Genomic DNA, 16,513 nt, shown 5'->3' with positions numbered 1-16,513 from the left:
TAATAAGCATAGTATTTCAGAAAAAAAAGTATGTACATCATTTTAATATTGCCAAGTAACAGATGTTAGGTGCATGGTTTGGTGTTTCATTCGTTTGTTGTTGTTGTTGGTTCATGTCAGTTGGTCATTTCGAGTTGTAAAAATATTCAAAAGGTGTTTTCATTTGTAAAGTTGTAAATATGTACGTGTAATTTACAGAATATTTAGTTGTTGTTGTAATTGTTGGTTTGAGTAGTTTGTTATTGTTGGCATTCATATGTAAAGCAGTTCAACATAAAATTAGCGCGCGTCATTGAAGTGAAGTAGAGTAGATTTTGGGTTGAATTGAGTTGAGTTAAGTTGAGTTGAGTTGAATTGAGTTGAGTTGAGTTGAGTTGAGTTGAGTTGAGTTGAGTTGAGTTTAGTTGAGTTAAGTTGAGTTGAGTTAAGTTGAGTTGAGTTGAGTTGAGTAGAGTAGAGTAGGTATGTAGGTATGTAAAAAATAATAAAGAAAAGAAAACAAATTTTTGTTTGTTTTCCAGCAAAGACGCCTATTTAGAAAATGTATTTGAAGCCCAAATACATGACAGGGTTGCATTCGGTTCGAATTGTTTGAAAAAATTTCGTTTCCATTCGAAGGGACCACTTCGAATTTCGTTAATTTTTGTCTCAAAGCAATATAGCGCAAAAATGTGTAAAAAAAATTATATTAATAAACAAAAATAAAAATTTCGATTTGATTTTGCTAAAATCTGTGTCTGATTTTGGTTTCATCTAATTACAAAACTAATTTGGTTTATCTAACGGCTGATTGTTCGACTGATTTGAATTGTAATTTTTGTTTGTTGGCATGATTTGGCACGATTTGTTTTGGTTTAGTTTTTTTTTTTGGTTTTTGTTTTTCTTTTCTTTGGTTTGGTTTGGTTTTGGTGCAGAATTTTGTTTCCGGCTGTTTACAACAAACACACAGCAACCCAAAACGAAAGCTTTTTGTGGGATACAAAGGAAAAGCTGCTCAGCATACATGCCAGCCAGCAGCTACTTACCTTAGACCGCGTGAGCCGCGCGGCCGTTCCGATTGTGTGGAGAAGGCGCTCGAAGTCACGCTAACCACCGATTCCATATCGGAGTCTCCGAATTCACCCATGAAGTCTTTGTCGGGGGAGAGCGAGTGACGCGGTCGTACGCGCGTCTCCATCGAGTGCAGATCGCTGTCTGAAAGCCCAGTGTAGTGGCGCTCCCATCCACCCATGCCGGTGCTACGATACGTCGCCTGATGGTGCATTTGACGTGTACGATGACGGCCAAAACGTCCGCCGCCCGGACGCTCATCGAACTCTTGGCCCAGTCGATCACGTAGCATAGCGCTGCGAGAAGTTTGCGGCACCTAAAAGTATGCGCGAAATATCGATGCTAAAGACAACAGCAGCAGTGTACAAAATTCTATTACTCACCTGTGGCAGTTGTCGCTTCTTGGGCGAGCCCGTCGGCGTGGCAGTTGCGGAGCGCGACTGAAAGCGTGCCTGCTGCGCAGAACCTGTGCCGATTACAGCCGCACCACCACCTCCCACTCCACCCAAGGCAGCGCCGCCTGCGTTGGCTGCTAACGCACCTGCGCCACCTGGCAATGGATGGCCGTACGCTGAGCCAGATGCGTGTATTGGAAGAACTGGATAGTCTATGTAACGGTCGTCGGGCGGCGAGAGAGAGCCGCGTCTCGGGCTGCTGCTGCGATAGTAACTGTGACCGCTACCGGTCACACCGTGATAGCTGTCAGTCGGTGCGGCAGAGTGACTGCGCTGGCTGAGGCTCATGCCACTAGGGCCAGTAATGGCGCCATTGCGACGCAAATAACCTGTGCTCACCTGCTGCAGAGGTCGAAGATTGGGGCAAGCGGAAAGTGGTAGATATGCGAATAGAATTAAATAAAATAGTAAATACGAATGTCAAGTAGATTCAAATGCAGTCTGTTATTTTTAATAGAACACGCGTAATGCCTTGCTCGAGGATACACAAGAGGCAACATTTTCGTCTTTTTTAAGTATATTCATTTATATACAATAAAATGTTTGGTGGGTTTGATTTGCTTAAACGAATGTGTGTAATAAAAATAGGAGATACTTTGCTTCAAAAGTTCTTAAAAAGTTAAAAGCAAACAAAATTTTTAGTGAAGAATATCTCACAAAGCTAAACATCCTTTCAGGCAACTAACCACACATTGAAAACAACTTACATTAGAATATAAATTTCTAGTATGTAAATGATTGGAAAATTCAGTTAAAATACAGTTAAATGATGCAACAACAATTTCTTTCAAAGTTTCTTCTACTAAAATGTAAAACAGTACAAACGCTTCACTTAAATATTTAGCTCTACATACTTGAAATGACTTAAAAATGTGGACAGTGGGCTGAAGCCTATTGAAATGCAGTATAGGCGAGTAATCTACGGTTAATGCGCAGACGTAATGATGGTGCTTTATAAATGTACGAAGGATTTCTGATTTGCAATTAATGAACGATGATGATTGCGGCCAATACTACGCTAATGAAATTTAAAATGCTGAGCTTCACATTTTGACATCTTCTTTAACTGCACCTTAGAAATGCTGTATTTTAAAATACTCCATTGAATAGAATGCCGCAGCTAGTTTCTGTTCCTATGCAGATTAGCTGTTGTAAACTCCTTGTAGTTTTTTTAAGTATCAACAGATCAAGTATCCTTCTCTGCTTCTTCTTCTTGCATGGCGCGATAACCGCTTAAGCGATTCTTCTTTGCTAGGAATTGGTATTAGTCACGACTCAAAGCAGGGCTTCCCTAGCTGCACGTTGCGTCGTTAAATATCTGCAGCCAAGTTTGCAATTGATATGAATCTCAAGCCAAGCCAACTCACCCAACTTACTTCGGATTATAGTAGAACAATCAGTTGAGTGGCGCTCCCCGTTCTACATGCTGTTCGTTGACCTTAAGAAGGCGTTCGACACTATCAAATGAGACGCAATATGGCTGGCACTGAGTAGAAAGGGGGTTCCCACCAAGATAATCCGCCTCATCAAAGCCCTTTACGAGAACTCCGAACTGGCAGTGCCTGTCGCCCCTTCTCTTCGCCTTCGTCCTTGATGACGCCATGAGCCGACTGCCCCTGCACAAAAAAGGCATCGTATGGAGTTTCACCAGACATCTTGAGGACCTGGACGTCACCGATGACATATGCTTTCTCTCTCAAGTGAAGGTGAACAAACTAGTCGAGCTGGCACGCACTGTCGGACTATAGGTCAACATCGCCAATACCTTGGCTATGGGAGTTAACCACAATAACACAAGGCAGGGATATTAGTTGACGGATGCCCGGTGGAATTCGTTGAAAGCTTCTGCTACCTCGACTGCATCATCACGGCAGATGGGGGAGCAGATGAAGATATCAACTGCAGGCTAAACAAAGCAAGGGCGGCTTTCGGGTGAATGCTTACAGTATGGGGGAGTTCGCAAATCTCCAATAAACTACGAATATTCGGCTCATGCGTAAAGTCAGTATTGTTATACGGAAGCGAAACATGGCTGGTCTCTAACAACATGACACAGAGGCTACAATCCTTCATCAACAAATGTCTCCGCATCATCTGCAGAATATTCTGGCCAAACACCATCAGTAACGACGCACTGTGAATATTAACGAACGAGGAACCCATCCTTAGGCAAATTAAATGCAGAAAGTGGCGATAAATAGATTACTAATTGAGAAACCCACCAGATAGCATCACGAAAATGGCACTGGACTGGAACCCGCAAGGGTCAGAGGTCACGGTCGACCAAGAAACACTTAGAGAAGGTCGACGCTGCACGAATTAGCAGATGCCGACATCTCATGGGACGGTGCAAAAACAACAGCACAGAACCGTGTACGATGGAAAAGTCTTTTCGAGGCCCTATGCTCCCGAGAGGAATGAACAAGGAAAAGAAAAAAGGAATCTCACACTTAATAGTGTCTGTTCTTTTCGCGAGTTGGGCGATGAGGTATCAGAGCATAACCTCTGCAAATGTGCCGCACTCACTTATGTGGTGTGACTCTGAACCCGTTGGTAATACGGAAAAAGAAGTCTAAGGGGCCCATTTGGACATAGAATCAAAATTCGTCCATTGTGATACCATACAGAGGAAAACAGAGTGAAAAGAACTCAACAGGTGTAAAAAAGGAATAAGTGGCTTTGGGTTGGAGGATGACGACCAACAGTGGCTAACTATATTTGTATTAACCCCTTCAAACTACTGATGAAATTCACCAGCTGTGTGATTTTTAGACCAGAAAGAAGTCTAAGAACGTACTCAAATTAATCCCCAATTTGGGCTTGAGTTCATTATGGCTCAAGGATAAAGTAATAATAATCTGCATTTGGGTCGACCACATGAAGAGCGACCTACGGTTTTACGCCATTGAGAAGCTATTAAGGGCAAGAGGGCAAATCAGCCCTCGGTAAGAGGTGGACTGTCTACGAACTGACGACAAATTACAGACGGTCGAGTCATGTGCTCGCGATGGTATAATATTACCGCAACATCTTCTTTGCTGTAGATGCAAAGGAAAACTTTATAGCGTATAACATCCATACGTCCAAGTGAGAGGAACCTGAGAGCATGCCACACATACCACTGGTATGACGGCACAGAGACATTAGAAGACGAGCCTATAACATGAAGTTGGCTACAAATATGGTGGACCCATGCGTGGGTGAATAGTATTGGGCCATTTAATGGACACCGTTCTGGGCCTTCCCGAAGTAATGCAAGGTAGTTCTGGGAAGGGAGGAGGGATTGTTTTAGTGGCTACACCATTCGACGCAGTTGACGACGGTCACTGTAAGTGCGAAGGCACTTTGAACCCTTCTCACCCAACACAAAAAAAAGGGCAAGAGGTGGTGTGGCACGAAAAAAGAATACTGCGCTGCGGTAACTCTGGACGTAAAGTTGCTTTTAGTACAGCCCGCTGCCAGCGCTTATTAGAAGACTTCATAAAGTATAGGCATCTGGTTATATTACCAGAGTAATTGGGGGCTTTTTCTGAACCGCAAACCAAGGCTTAGAACCGACAAAGGCATTAAAGAGTAAAACACATCAGAATGGATCTTCAATGGATCAATTTTAGGCCGAGACATTTCGTCTGAATGGATACAAATGCTCTGGCTCTGAAAGTATTCGATGCGCTACCAGTTGGTGCTAGCAGAAGAAGAGGAAGGCTTCCTCTACATTTGAAAGATAAAGCGGAGAAGGACTTGGCTTCACTTGGTGTTTCCAACTGAGGCCGATTAGCACAAGAAAGAAACGCCTGGGGCGTTTTGTAAACTTTGCCAAATCGCTTAAACGGTCATCGCGCCAATCAAGAAGAAAGAAGAAAGTTGGGAGAGTAATTATCATTTCAAACCCCGTAATGACTGATAGTCGTTTAACCTTTAAAACGCATACAGAATATACTGTGAAGCAGGCATCGAGTGCGCAGTCCTGTCTGGTACGAATAATGCCAAACAACGCTGGCTGTAGCAGTAAAGAGCGACCCCGGTTTTTTTGTACGCGGCACCGATTTTGGGGTGATGAAATATAAAATATTGAAAATGGCTACGCAAGAAAACTGATAGCCATCTATCGGCTAAGCGCTTTGCGAACTGTCTGCGGTTTCCGTACAATTTCTGATGTCGCTTCCTTCGTTATTGTAAGACTAATGCCAGTAAATATTTGGACAAAAGAAATGCAGAGATTATATACATACATATAAGCAGCATAAGAAAAACGTCGTTTAGTCGCTCTCCGGCAAGGCAGGTGGGATAGATAATCTAAGGGTAAATGGACGCATGAGTTAATACCCACCCTTGTGACCTGGTTAGAAAGCAACCAAATGGGAAACTAATTACCAACAAACTCCATTACTTTTAGGATTCGGGGTATTCCAAAAAAACTTCCGTATCTTTGGCCATGACAGTTCACCCTGACAGTGCCCAATTCGCAAGGAGAGGGAAGAAAATATTTATAACGTTTTGTTTCAATGCCCAGGCTATGCTCTCGAAACCTTTAAAATCGTAAACGGAGAAAATATTGTAGACTTTATGCTGAAATCAGCTGGCCTAGCCGCCTTTGAGCTATCCAACCACGTGAGGAGAGAGTGGGAAGAGTGACAATTTGAGGAGAGTAGGTGTAGCTGTGAAGCTACAAGTGGTGCATGCTGCTATGCCGTTATAGCAACACTCTTGAGAGTTTGCTCTTCATGGGCGTCATCCTTGGGGAAAATAAGTTTTTCGCCGCCTTCGCACGGCAAATGATTTTGTAGCACAAATACACACTACACGAATGATAGTCACGCACCCACCAATTCGACTACGGCGACCGCGTAATAGCAATAATAATATGGATTCGCACATTTTGCATGCCTTTTGTATGCGACACTTAATTCTAAAACACGTCTTGAGATCCTGTGAGAGTGGAAAAAGCTTTTCGCTATTAATATTGGTTGGTTCACCTTAGTAAATGCAAACTTGGCGGGATATTTTGGCGCTGCTCACTGCACCCTCGCAAATCGCTTCCAATTAGGGAGTCTAAGCACGAAAGTTTATTGATACACAAAAGAGGCTTCGATTAACTGCAGTGTTTTGCGTCTTTAGGGCCGTTAATTATTTGACGTTTTTTTCCTCTTGTAGCTGCTATACATATACATACACAAATAAGTTTATTTAGTTACATATATACTACAACAACAACATTATGCTTTTCTTTCAAAAAATTGCATTTACTATTACTTCAACTTTTTCGTTTAAAATTTTGAAAGCTTAGAAAAAGGAATTTCCGAAAAATTTTTAAATTTGCTCTCCTTATTAATTCTAACCTCATCCTTTACACTTACATACAAATGCATTTGTGTTTTTAATTCTTTTTTTTTTGTTTTTTGTGTTTGTTTGGGTTCAAACCTGATTGTGGTAACTTTGTCCAATGCCAGATACCGTGCGATAATCACGCGCTACCATACCAGCAACCCGCTTGCGACCTTGAGGTGACATGTCGCGTCTCGAACGACGTTCATTCAAGTCGATCTGCAGAATTGTCGAAATTTCGAAATTTTGTTGATATTCCAAATTTTTGATTTCGTTTTAGTTGAAAGAACGTATGAAGTATTTTTTTTATTTAGTTTATATAGTACAAATGAAGGCGGATGAGTTGAGTGCAACGAAGGAGTTTTGAAGCGTTGGAAGGTTGGGTAATTATTTGTTTGGTTAAAGGTGGACGTGATTATTGGCAATGTCAATAAAATAGTATGAAAGAGAGAAGAGAAAAAGTAAGTGAAATAGAGTATATAAAATGTCATCAAAGTCATATGAAATGTAACGAGGTATTCTATATTCTAACTGTTTTTTTTTTTTTTGGTTTTTTTCTTATTCAACACTGGGTTACAAGCAATGGGATGTTTTAGGAGTTTTCCTAAGAATACAACGAAAGGGTATTCGCATGGGACAGGGAGGAGAAATACGTGAATTATGCACATTTATGAAGAGTTACACATTTTGGGTAGCGGAGGTGGAGGGCTATTGAACAAGTACAGATTTACAAATGGAAATATGCAGCTACATATAAATTATGGTAAGTGGTTGAGGTTAAGTACTGCTGTGTATCGGGTTGCTCTCTCCGCAAGCTGCGAATGGGCTACTCGGTTATGCTACCATGTATGTATAGGTGGATGGATGTGGGATTGAACGGTGATGAGTTGACGATTTTGTGTAAAAGTTGATATTGGTAAATTTTTCTATTCATTGCATACAAAGCACAAAGCGCAAAGCTAAAGCACACAGAGCACAAATAAAGGCAAAACATATGGGTTAAATAAAAAAACGATAATGTAAATTAAAATGCTACACAGTTACATGCCATTTGATACGAGTGTTTAAAATACGAGTAACTACGATTATTTTATAGTGGCACAAGTGCGGTTTTAGTCATAGATGCTTAGATGGGAGATTTTCGTAAAGCTCATAATAATCGAGTAATTGAGTAGTTGAAGTCATAAGAGCATTTTTTGTTCTTGGCAAATGCTTGCTTTTAACATTGTATGTGTTCTCATTTGTTACATCGCTTAATAGAAGCTTTTCTTTTTTTTGTTTTTTGTTTAATTTAGCTTAAACTAAGTTAATTACTTATACAGTTACATTGAAGAGTTTCTTATGCATATTAAGTATTAAAAATGTAACAAATATCAGTTGTTTCAATATGTGTCATAAATTATTGGCATACAAAATTATTTTCAATATAAATTCATATATGTATTTATACATATGTTTGTATGTCAGCATAAGCTTTCTTATATTGCTATATCTTTTCATAAAACCACACATGAATTACGTTTTACGTTGTACGTATGTACGAGTATGCAAGTAGCTGTCGTAGTTGCCGAAACGATCTAAAATATAATAAAAATTCACAAAAGTACGCAAACCGTCGTAAAAATTCTAAATCTGTAAATTCGTTCATTTTTACAAAGAGATCAGACTTTCATTTAGAAAGCAAGCACACACATATGACAGAAAGAGAGAGAGAGAGAGACAAAGAGCGAAGAGATACATACATATACAGACAGTTAGAGTGTGAGAGAGCGAAAAACTGGGCAGCCATTAAAGATATCCGATCGCTTGCGCATAAGTGTGCGTGTATTGATGCCAGAGCAGGTGTTGTAAAAAAGCGCTTACGAATTTACTAATATTACCAAGTTTCAATTAACATAAAAAAAAACCGCATGGCGTTGAAGAGAAAAAATTTTACACAACACCAATTTACAAGAAAAAAAGAGAGCATAATATACATACATACATAGATAACACACTTGTTTACCCAATAATAGCAGCGCGGCATGTAGCAGAGTTTCGAATATTTATTTATTTTTTATTTTTTCACTTTTTTTTAATAAAAATATAGCTCATATTACAACAAAAAAAAATGCAACTGAAAGTTTTAACCTTTCTATTTTTTTTTTTAATTATCAAATTTTTTTACAAATTCAGATTCAAAAAATTGATTTACAAAATCAAATTGAACAAATTTTTTACAAATTTAAATTCAAGAAATGAATTACAAATTCAAATTCAAAAAAAAGTTATAAAAATTTCAATTTTTTTTTTTCAAACTTTTTAATGAGAACTTTTAGAAAAATTTCGATTGTGCAGTTTTATGAACAAAATTAATAAATAATTGACGCGCACACTTCTCTTAAGTGTTTGGCCGAGCTCCTCCTCTTATTTATGGCGTCTTGATGTTATTCCACAAATGGAGGGACTTACAGTTTTAAGCCGACTCCGAACGTCAAATCATTCTTTATAAGGCGATTTTTCATGGCAAGAACACACTCGGAGGTTTGCATTGTCTGCCAAGGGGGGACTGCTATTAAAGAAAAAAACTTAACATTTTGCTGTTTCACGGGCAGAGATTCGCACCTACGCAGTCCCGAGTGGAGGTCACGCAACAACCCATTTGGCTGTGGTGGCTGCCAGTTTTATAGTCCACTAAATTTTGGTATCATAAAGTGCAAGTTTCAAGTGACTCAAAACGCAAATTTTTGACATTTGTTTTTACTTGGGTTACTCACAACATTATAAAAAAGAATTTCGCAAATTCGTTTTATGACAGAAGGCATCCAAAATCTTCATTAAAAAAAAATCTCGGATATCAACGCGATTTTTGTGTCAATTGGAACTTGTATTTTTGTTGTACCAAAATGTGTGTGAAATTTTGTACTAAAAAGTGTGAAATTTTGATACTTTTTAGAATTTTTATAACTAAGTTAGGATTTGGTATTAATTTAACTATACACATTTAAAAAAATTAATAAATAGTCAGAACTTACACTTTATTGTACTGAAATTTCACACAAAGGGTTGGTACAATTTGTACCAAAAATTGTGAATTGAATGAATTGTGCATGAAAATTTGTTGAATTTGAAAAACTTATATAAGCTTTGTTTATATACAAAAAAACAAAAAAAAAGTCAAACCGCTGCAATATGCCGCGCTGCTATTACTATGAGCCCAGGTGCGCGTGTGGCAAAAAAAAAAATGTATGCTATTTCACATGCCTCCAACGAAATAACCCGAGCCTGGAAGCCATGAAAAATTTGAGTAATGAAATGAATGAAATTAATGACTGAATGGATAATGACGCGTGTACACTTCTCCAGACGTCAGAATAAAAATGTTCATAATAGCAGGGCTTAAATGTTAACATACACGCTGCTTGCTCATAAACGAATTGAGTTTGATGGAGCTGAAGTTTCTCGAAGGTGGTGTAATTCGAAAAACTGCAACTAACGTTTTTAACGTTGCTAAGGAAATGTTTCAACATTTACTTCAGTCAATCGTAAACACATTGTAAGCATACTTTTAAGCCCTGCTGTAAATAGAGAAGGTAAGTGAAGTGAAAAAGTCAATCAAAGGTGTCGTTCGATTGCTTGTCGCTCGTTTGCTATGTAGTAGAATGTCATAAGAAAAAAATATTATTATTTGCGTTAAGTATGAAGAAATAATAGCCAGCTCTTTCTCTAAGGTGCTTAAAAGTTTATAGCTGTAACTAAGGTATGAACAGTAATTGATAAGAAGCAGGAAATATATTTTCATTTTCACTTCGTTTAGGGTTTTTCACCTTGGTAAAGTTACAACTGTCCATAAAACGCTAACCATTCTACTATAGAACCCATTAAAATTGCTAAATTTATTATCAAAATCAATGCTTTGCTCGCCAAGTGCTCCGAATTCATGGCTAGAAGTATCAATGTTCAATCCCACCTATTGAGTACTCTCATGTTTGAGTGCAGTAACCACGAAGTGGGGGAGTTACTTAGCTAACCCCGGAGAACCCTATTGGTAGTTTACTGCAAAGCTTTCTTTTAACATAAATGATGCTTCAAGCCAACTTTTACATTCCAAGAGCACTTAGAAAAAAAGAAAAATGGATTAGAGGACATAGTTCAGTCGATGTTTGCTGAGAGTTTGCAAGTTTGAGAATGTCCTAAAATCATCATTTAAAACTTATTTGAACGAATTGTGACTGATTCGTTGAAAGTATTTTTTCAACACAAAATAATGATAATAACCAACAGGTGATGCTCTCAGTCAACTAATTTGAGTTCGTATTTTCTGATAAGATGCCACATCCATGATTAACATTCCTACCAAAATTGATCGCCATTGGTTGTCATTAGTAAAAGTTATGTCGTCTGGACTAAATCTCCATGCGGACGTGTAGATTTGAATATGCAACAACGAGTTTGTATTAAATTTTGAAAAAAATATGGGGAAACTGACAATGATACTCTAAAGAAAACAGCCGCTTACGAGTGGCATGTATGCTTCAGGAGAGATCGTGAGTCCATCGAGGATGACGATTGTAGTGGCAAGCCGTCGACATCGAAAACTGATGAAACCATCAATAAAATGAACGAAAAGTAGAACAATAATGGCAAATTCACCATCAAAGGGCAGGCAGAGCACTTGAATATTACCTATGGATCCATTTAGGGCATTGTAGTTAATGATTTGCGATTTGGGTTAGCGCCGTGTTGCTGCAAAGATAGTCTCAAAGACTTGAATTTCATGCAAAAACGGGATCGCGTTGATGACATGATTTCCACCACTGAATCCGGCCCAACATTCATCAAACGTGTCATTACTGGAGGCGAGACGTGGGCTTATGTGTATGACACTCAATCCAGACATCAGGCGGGTGAGTGGAGAGCTTCAAATGATCCAAAAAACCAATAACAAAAAAACCGCATCGCTTTAAATTCAAAAAGAAAGAGATGCTCTCGGTTTTTATGGATTAAAACGCCATTGCACACCACGAATTTTTACCAGGAGATCAGACAGTTAATAAAGACTATTATTTGGGCGTTATGGGACGTTTACGTGATGGCTCGCCAAAAATGAAAGGAAAAATAACTCATAGATAACGCACCGTCGCACAGGCCCGTCTTTATCCGTGAATGTATGACCACAAACGATACGAATACAATCCGCCGTACAACAACCAGTGAATTCACCTGCTATGTCACCCAGCGATTTTTTTTGTAGCTCGAGTTAAAAATCACTATAGGGAATGCAGGGAAAGGAAGTAATGGAAAAATGGAAGACAGAGTGCAAGGTTTAGAGAGCTGGTTCAAACGCCGGCGTAAGTGCGTTGTAGCTGATGGGGAGTACTTTGAAGACGATAATGTCACCTTTGAGGATTAATTGTATTCTCTGTTGCCCATTTCTGAGTACATTCCGGGAACTTTTTGCTCAAGGTGGCATAGGCGTGCACATATTTTAGCAGTGAATTTACCAATGGAAATAATATAATAAGAAGTAGCGAAATGCTTACATAAATAAAAATTATATATTTTTTATTGGAAACGAGACTTCGGCGGTACTCTGAAAATTCACAAGACATAGAGGACATCGACTTGTTATTAGTTAAAGCATTGAGAGCTTCAGCCTTTACAACTCCACTAATTTTGTGGACGGATTTAGAATACGCAATGGAGTTCATAAGGTGAATAAATTCGAATATAGGGACCAAAACCCTGCCTGCACAATTGTACTATCGAACTCTACTTGACCGAATCATTTTTCTAGCGCCGATGTACAAGTGTTGCCAAATCACTGCAGCATGAAACAAGAAATTTTGAAAAAAAAATGAAGTAAATACTTTAACTGCACACTCGATGAACTCAGGGGATGTTCTTACATAAAGGACCCGAGTAAAAAAAGGACTCGGTACTGTAATAAGGTATCCAGTTACTCGTATCGCGGAAGGTGTAGAAGAAGTGCAGCATTCGAAGTCACGCTCCAGTAAACTTCGACGCTTGATGGCAAAATTTTCAATAGATGCTTTTTCGCACGAAATCCCTATCGCTGAGAGCGAATTAGTTACTACCACTGGTAGATGGTTCCATATGCAGAAGCCCACGCAAGTGGGGAAAGTCACTGATTACTATTCACTTGGGAGTGCCCAGCACGAGTCACTCTACAAGGCTCTGATAATGCCCGTCGAAACGTATGTCGCAGAATCTTGGACGATGACAACATACGATGAGGCGTTGCTTGGAAAAGAAAGAAAGATTATGCGGAAGATTTTTGGACTTTTGCACGTAGGCAACAATGAATATTGCGGGCGTTGGAACAATGAGCTGCATGAGCTTTAAGACGACATAGACATAGCGCAGCGAATAGAGATCCAGCGGTTTCGTTGGCTGGTATTTATAAGTATTCGATGCGATACCAGCTGGTGCTAATAGAGAAAAGGGAAGACCTTCTCAGCGTTGGAAAGATCTGGTGGAAAAGGACTTGGTTTTACTTGATGTATCCAACGGGCGCGCTTTGTTAAATTCCGCCAAAATCGCGGTTACCGCGCCAATCAAGAAGAAGAAGTTGGCAGTCGTAGTGTTATGTTAGTTGGAAAATTCCATGTTACTTCAAGCAGCCATGCTGTGATCAAAACTTTAAGTTCTCTGACTGTATGTTCGAAATTTGTCAGGGAATGCGTGACTTCCATTTCGGACGTCACAAAGTGGCATTGCAAGACACTGCATTTCTATATAAGAAGCGGTGCTATTTATATCAGTGGAGAAAATTCTGCGGTTGAGAGCGTTAAAAGCCACAACTCTGTTTGTTGATAAGGCACTGGACCAGGCACTATTCAATAAGAATCCTTGCTTGAGGCTTAATAGTTAAGCGTTTTTCAGTAAGAGCGCTTCAACTTTTTTTTTTGAATAAAACACAAACGGTTTGACTTTTTTAACTAATTTTTTTTTTTATCGAGTTTGAACATATACATTTAAGTATGAAATTCGATTTCTTTTGCATGACCACCGCGTTCACGTTTTACGAAGTCCAATCGCATTGCATTAATCGGCCGAAATTCCAGCAATTTCGCGTTCAATATTGGCTCTGACCTCACAAATCGTCGCCGGCTTGTTACTGTAGACCAATGACTTCACATAACCCCAAAGAAAATAGTCTAGAGACGTCAAATCACACGAGCGCGGCGGCCATTCGACCGGTCCATTTCTGGAAATAATGCGCTCATCGAACTTACTCGTCAACAAATCAATTGTAGCGTGTGCTGTGTGGCTTGTGGCCCCGTCCTGTTGAAACCACATGTCGTCTAAGTCCATACCATTCAATTGCGGCCAAAAATAATCGTTTATCATGTCGCGGTATCGATTTCCATTCACAGTAACGTGGCGATCGTTCTCGTCAACGAAAAAGTATGGGCCAATTACGCCGCCGGCATGTAAACCGCACCAAACAGTGATTTTTTCGGGATGCAACGGTGCCTCATGAATCACGTGTGGATTGCTTTCTGCCCAATAACGCATATTTTGCTTGTTGACAAAGGCATTGAGCCAAAAGTGAGCTTCATCACTGAAGATGATTTTTTGGAATTATTTGGATTTAAAGTAGCAGCAACAGAACGTTTACTTTCATAAAAAATTTGCACGATTTGCAATCGTTGCTCAAGTGTGTAGCATTCCATGATGAAATGTATACTAATGAAGTTTACAAATGACAAGCGAAAAATAAAAAATATTGCGTCGTTCGCCTCCCTATCGGAAAAAAGTTGAAGCGCACCTATTGAAAAACGCCTTATTTCAAATTCTTCTGTCGTAGCTGGTTGTGTTGATGGAATCAACGTATTTTTAATGCTGGTCACACTGTGTTTTATCTTCCGATGTTTTCAAATCTTTAAAACTTTCCATTAGATGGTGTCTCAACCATTCACTTTTCACTTACTAAAAATAGTAAAGGCTAAAAGGTGCATTTGTACTCTGTCGAAGGGTAAGGGGTACACAGGATGCAGAATAATGGCTTATGTATATTAGATTTTGGGCAACATTTTCTATGGAAAATTTGTAGTTGGTGAATGCATGAAGAGAATGTGTTCAGAGATAAAAATTATAAAAACAAAATTGAGAGCTTCAAAGCTCTACTAATAATTACGGCTCTCAACTTTCCCCAATAACAATAAATATTATCTGATCTGGTTGTTGTTAGTCCCCACACTTGCGTATGTATGTATGTATGCATATAAATAGGTGATTATAGTCCCAGTTTGTGCTGCTGTTGCGTGAGAAAAGTAAGTACGTAACTGGAAGCGCTGAGTTGACAAATAAATACAGCTGAATGAGTATCCGTGTGTGTATGTATGTACATATGAACGAATTTGCGAATGATTGTATATTTGTACCAATGCAATTAACTAGTTTAGAAAAAAATTTTCACATTTCAAAACAATATTTTCAAGCCACATAGAAGAAGAAGAAAAACAAGTGTGTGTGTGTGTTTCCTTGTACAATGTTTATATGTGGTTTAGGTGTTGTTGTGTGGTTTTAGCTGAGTTTGATTTGCTTTTAATATCTTCTTCGTAAAATGCTGCTTTGTAAAATTTTGTATATCAAAAATTCAACACAAATTTGTAATTTTGTAAAAAAAAAAGTATTTGTATTTTTTGTTTGTTTCTTTATTTTTCTATGTATGTATGTATAAATGTATTCATGTATGTTTGTACGTTCGCATGTATGTATGTTTGCATGCATGTATGTACATATGTTGATATTTTTATAAGTATATACAATGAAGATATGTGGTGTCCATTATGCAAAAAATGTTATCCTGCACACCAACAACAATTTGTGTGCTTCTTTTCATTTTCTTCAATTTTCTTCATTCATTCGATCATTTTAATACGTTGACTGTTGAGATTTTTGTTCTTTCTTTTTGGTTTTTGGTTTTTGCTTTTGTTTTTGTTCTTTTTTTGTGTCTGTTACCTCTGGTGGTGGACTTGATGAGCTGCCCAATGAGGAAATGCTTGCGCCATCACGTCCCGGCGTCAGTCCATCGATGTCACATTCAGACGTCGTATCGGAGTCGCTTAGACGTGACGTTGTGCTGGGTGGTGATAAATGATCTGTCGGTGTCAAAATCATAATGTCCGCTTCACTTTGGTCGTCGTGATGCAACTAGGATGGAGTAGGAGAGGGAGGAGGAGGAGTAAAATAGTCAGTAGATACTACGATACGAACGATGCTTACTTATGTACGAGTACGAGTGTGTACAAGTACGCAGTGGAATACGTGTATGCATGTATGTAAGTGTTTGTATTTGCGTGTGCAGGGCACACACACACCCCACTCACAAATACCAATGAGACTTGGGTGTCGATGTAGGTATGTATGTGTGTACGCATAATGGGAATAATTTAGTTTAATGTGGGAGCGTAGATGACGGGGAAAATGGGTGACAGCTTCCTCATCATCATTTCGATATTGAATTCGCTTGCGCGTGTTTCTCATTACAATTCTCAATCGAGCATGCAGTATGTATGTATGTACGTATGTAAATGTTTGCTAACAGATTTGCTCGGTTGTATCGGTTTTGTTGTTAGGTTGTAAAATTTTCTCCATCAAAACCAGCAAGAGATTTATTACAATTTTCGTTTTTTCTTTCAGTTTTGCGCGGTAACTCTTAGATCGGTGGTTCG

At 39.0% G+C, this 16,513-nt stretch overlaps 1 protein-coding gene across 13 annotated transcripts in view; it reads right to left on the bottom strand.

Moving 5' to 3' along the window:
- The window catches only part of LOC128862721 (uncharacterized), a 219,712-nt gene that overhangs the window by 54,229 nt on the left and 148,970 nt on the right, over positions 1-16,513 (bottom strand). For 10 of the 13 annotated variants that reach the window (XR_008454542.1, XR_008454536.1, XR_008454541.1 and 7 more), the window contains exons 14-17: positions 15,801-15,992; positions 6,927-7,049; positions 1,434-1,847; positions 1,026-1,366 (exon numbers count right to left, since the gene is read on the bottom strand). Coding sequence is in view for 3 of the 13 variants with exons in the window: in XM_054101437.1 (XP_053957412.1) it covers positions 1,026-1,366; positions 1,434-1,847; positions 6,927-7,049; positions 15,801-15,992 (1,070 nt within the window). In the remaining 10 variants the exon portion in view is untranslated. The remainder of the gene's footprint in view (positions 1-1,025; positions 1,367-1,433; positions 1,848-6,926; positions 7,050-15,800; positions 15,993-16,513) is intronic. The other 3 variants (XR_008454544.1, XR_008454545.1, XR_008454543.1) reach the window with 2 other exon arrangements.

Source organism: Anastrepha ludens, chromosome 2 (assembly GCF_028408465.1).
Source record: "Anastrepha ludens isolate Willacy chromosome 2, idAnaLude1.1, whole genome shotgun sequence".
NCBI classification, from domain to species: Eukaryota; Metazoa; Arthropoda; class Insecta; order Diptera; family Tephritidae; genus Anastrepha; species Anastrepha ludens.
This window is presented reverse-complemented; position numbering and strand designations above follow the sequence as displayed.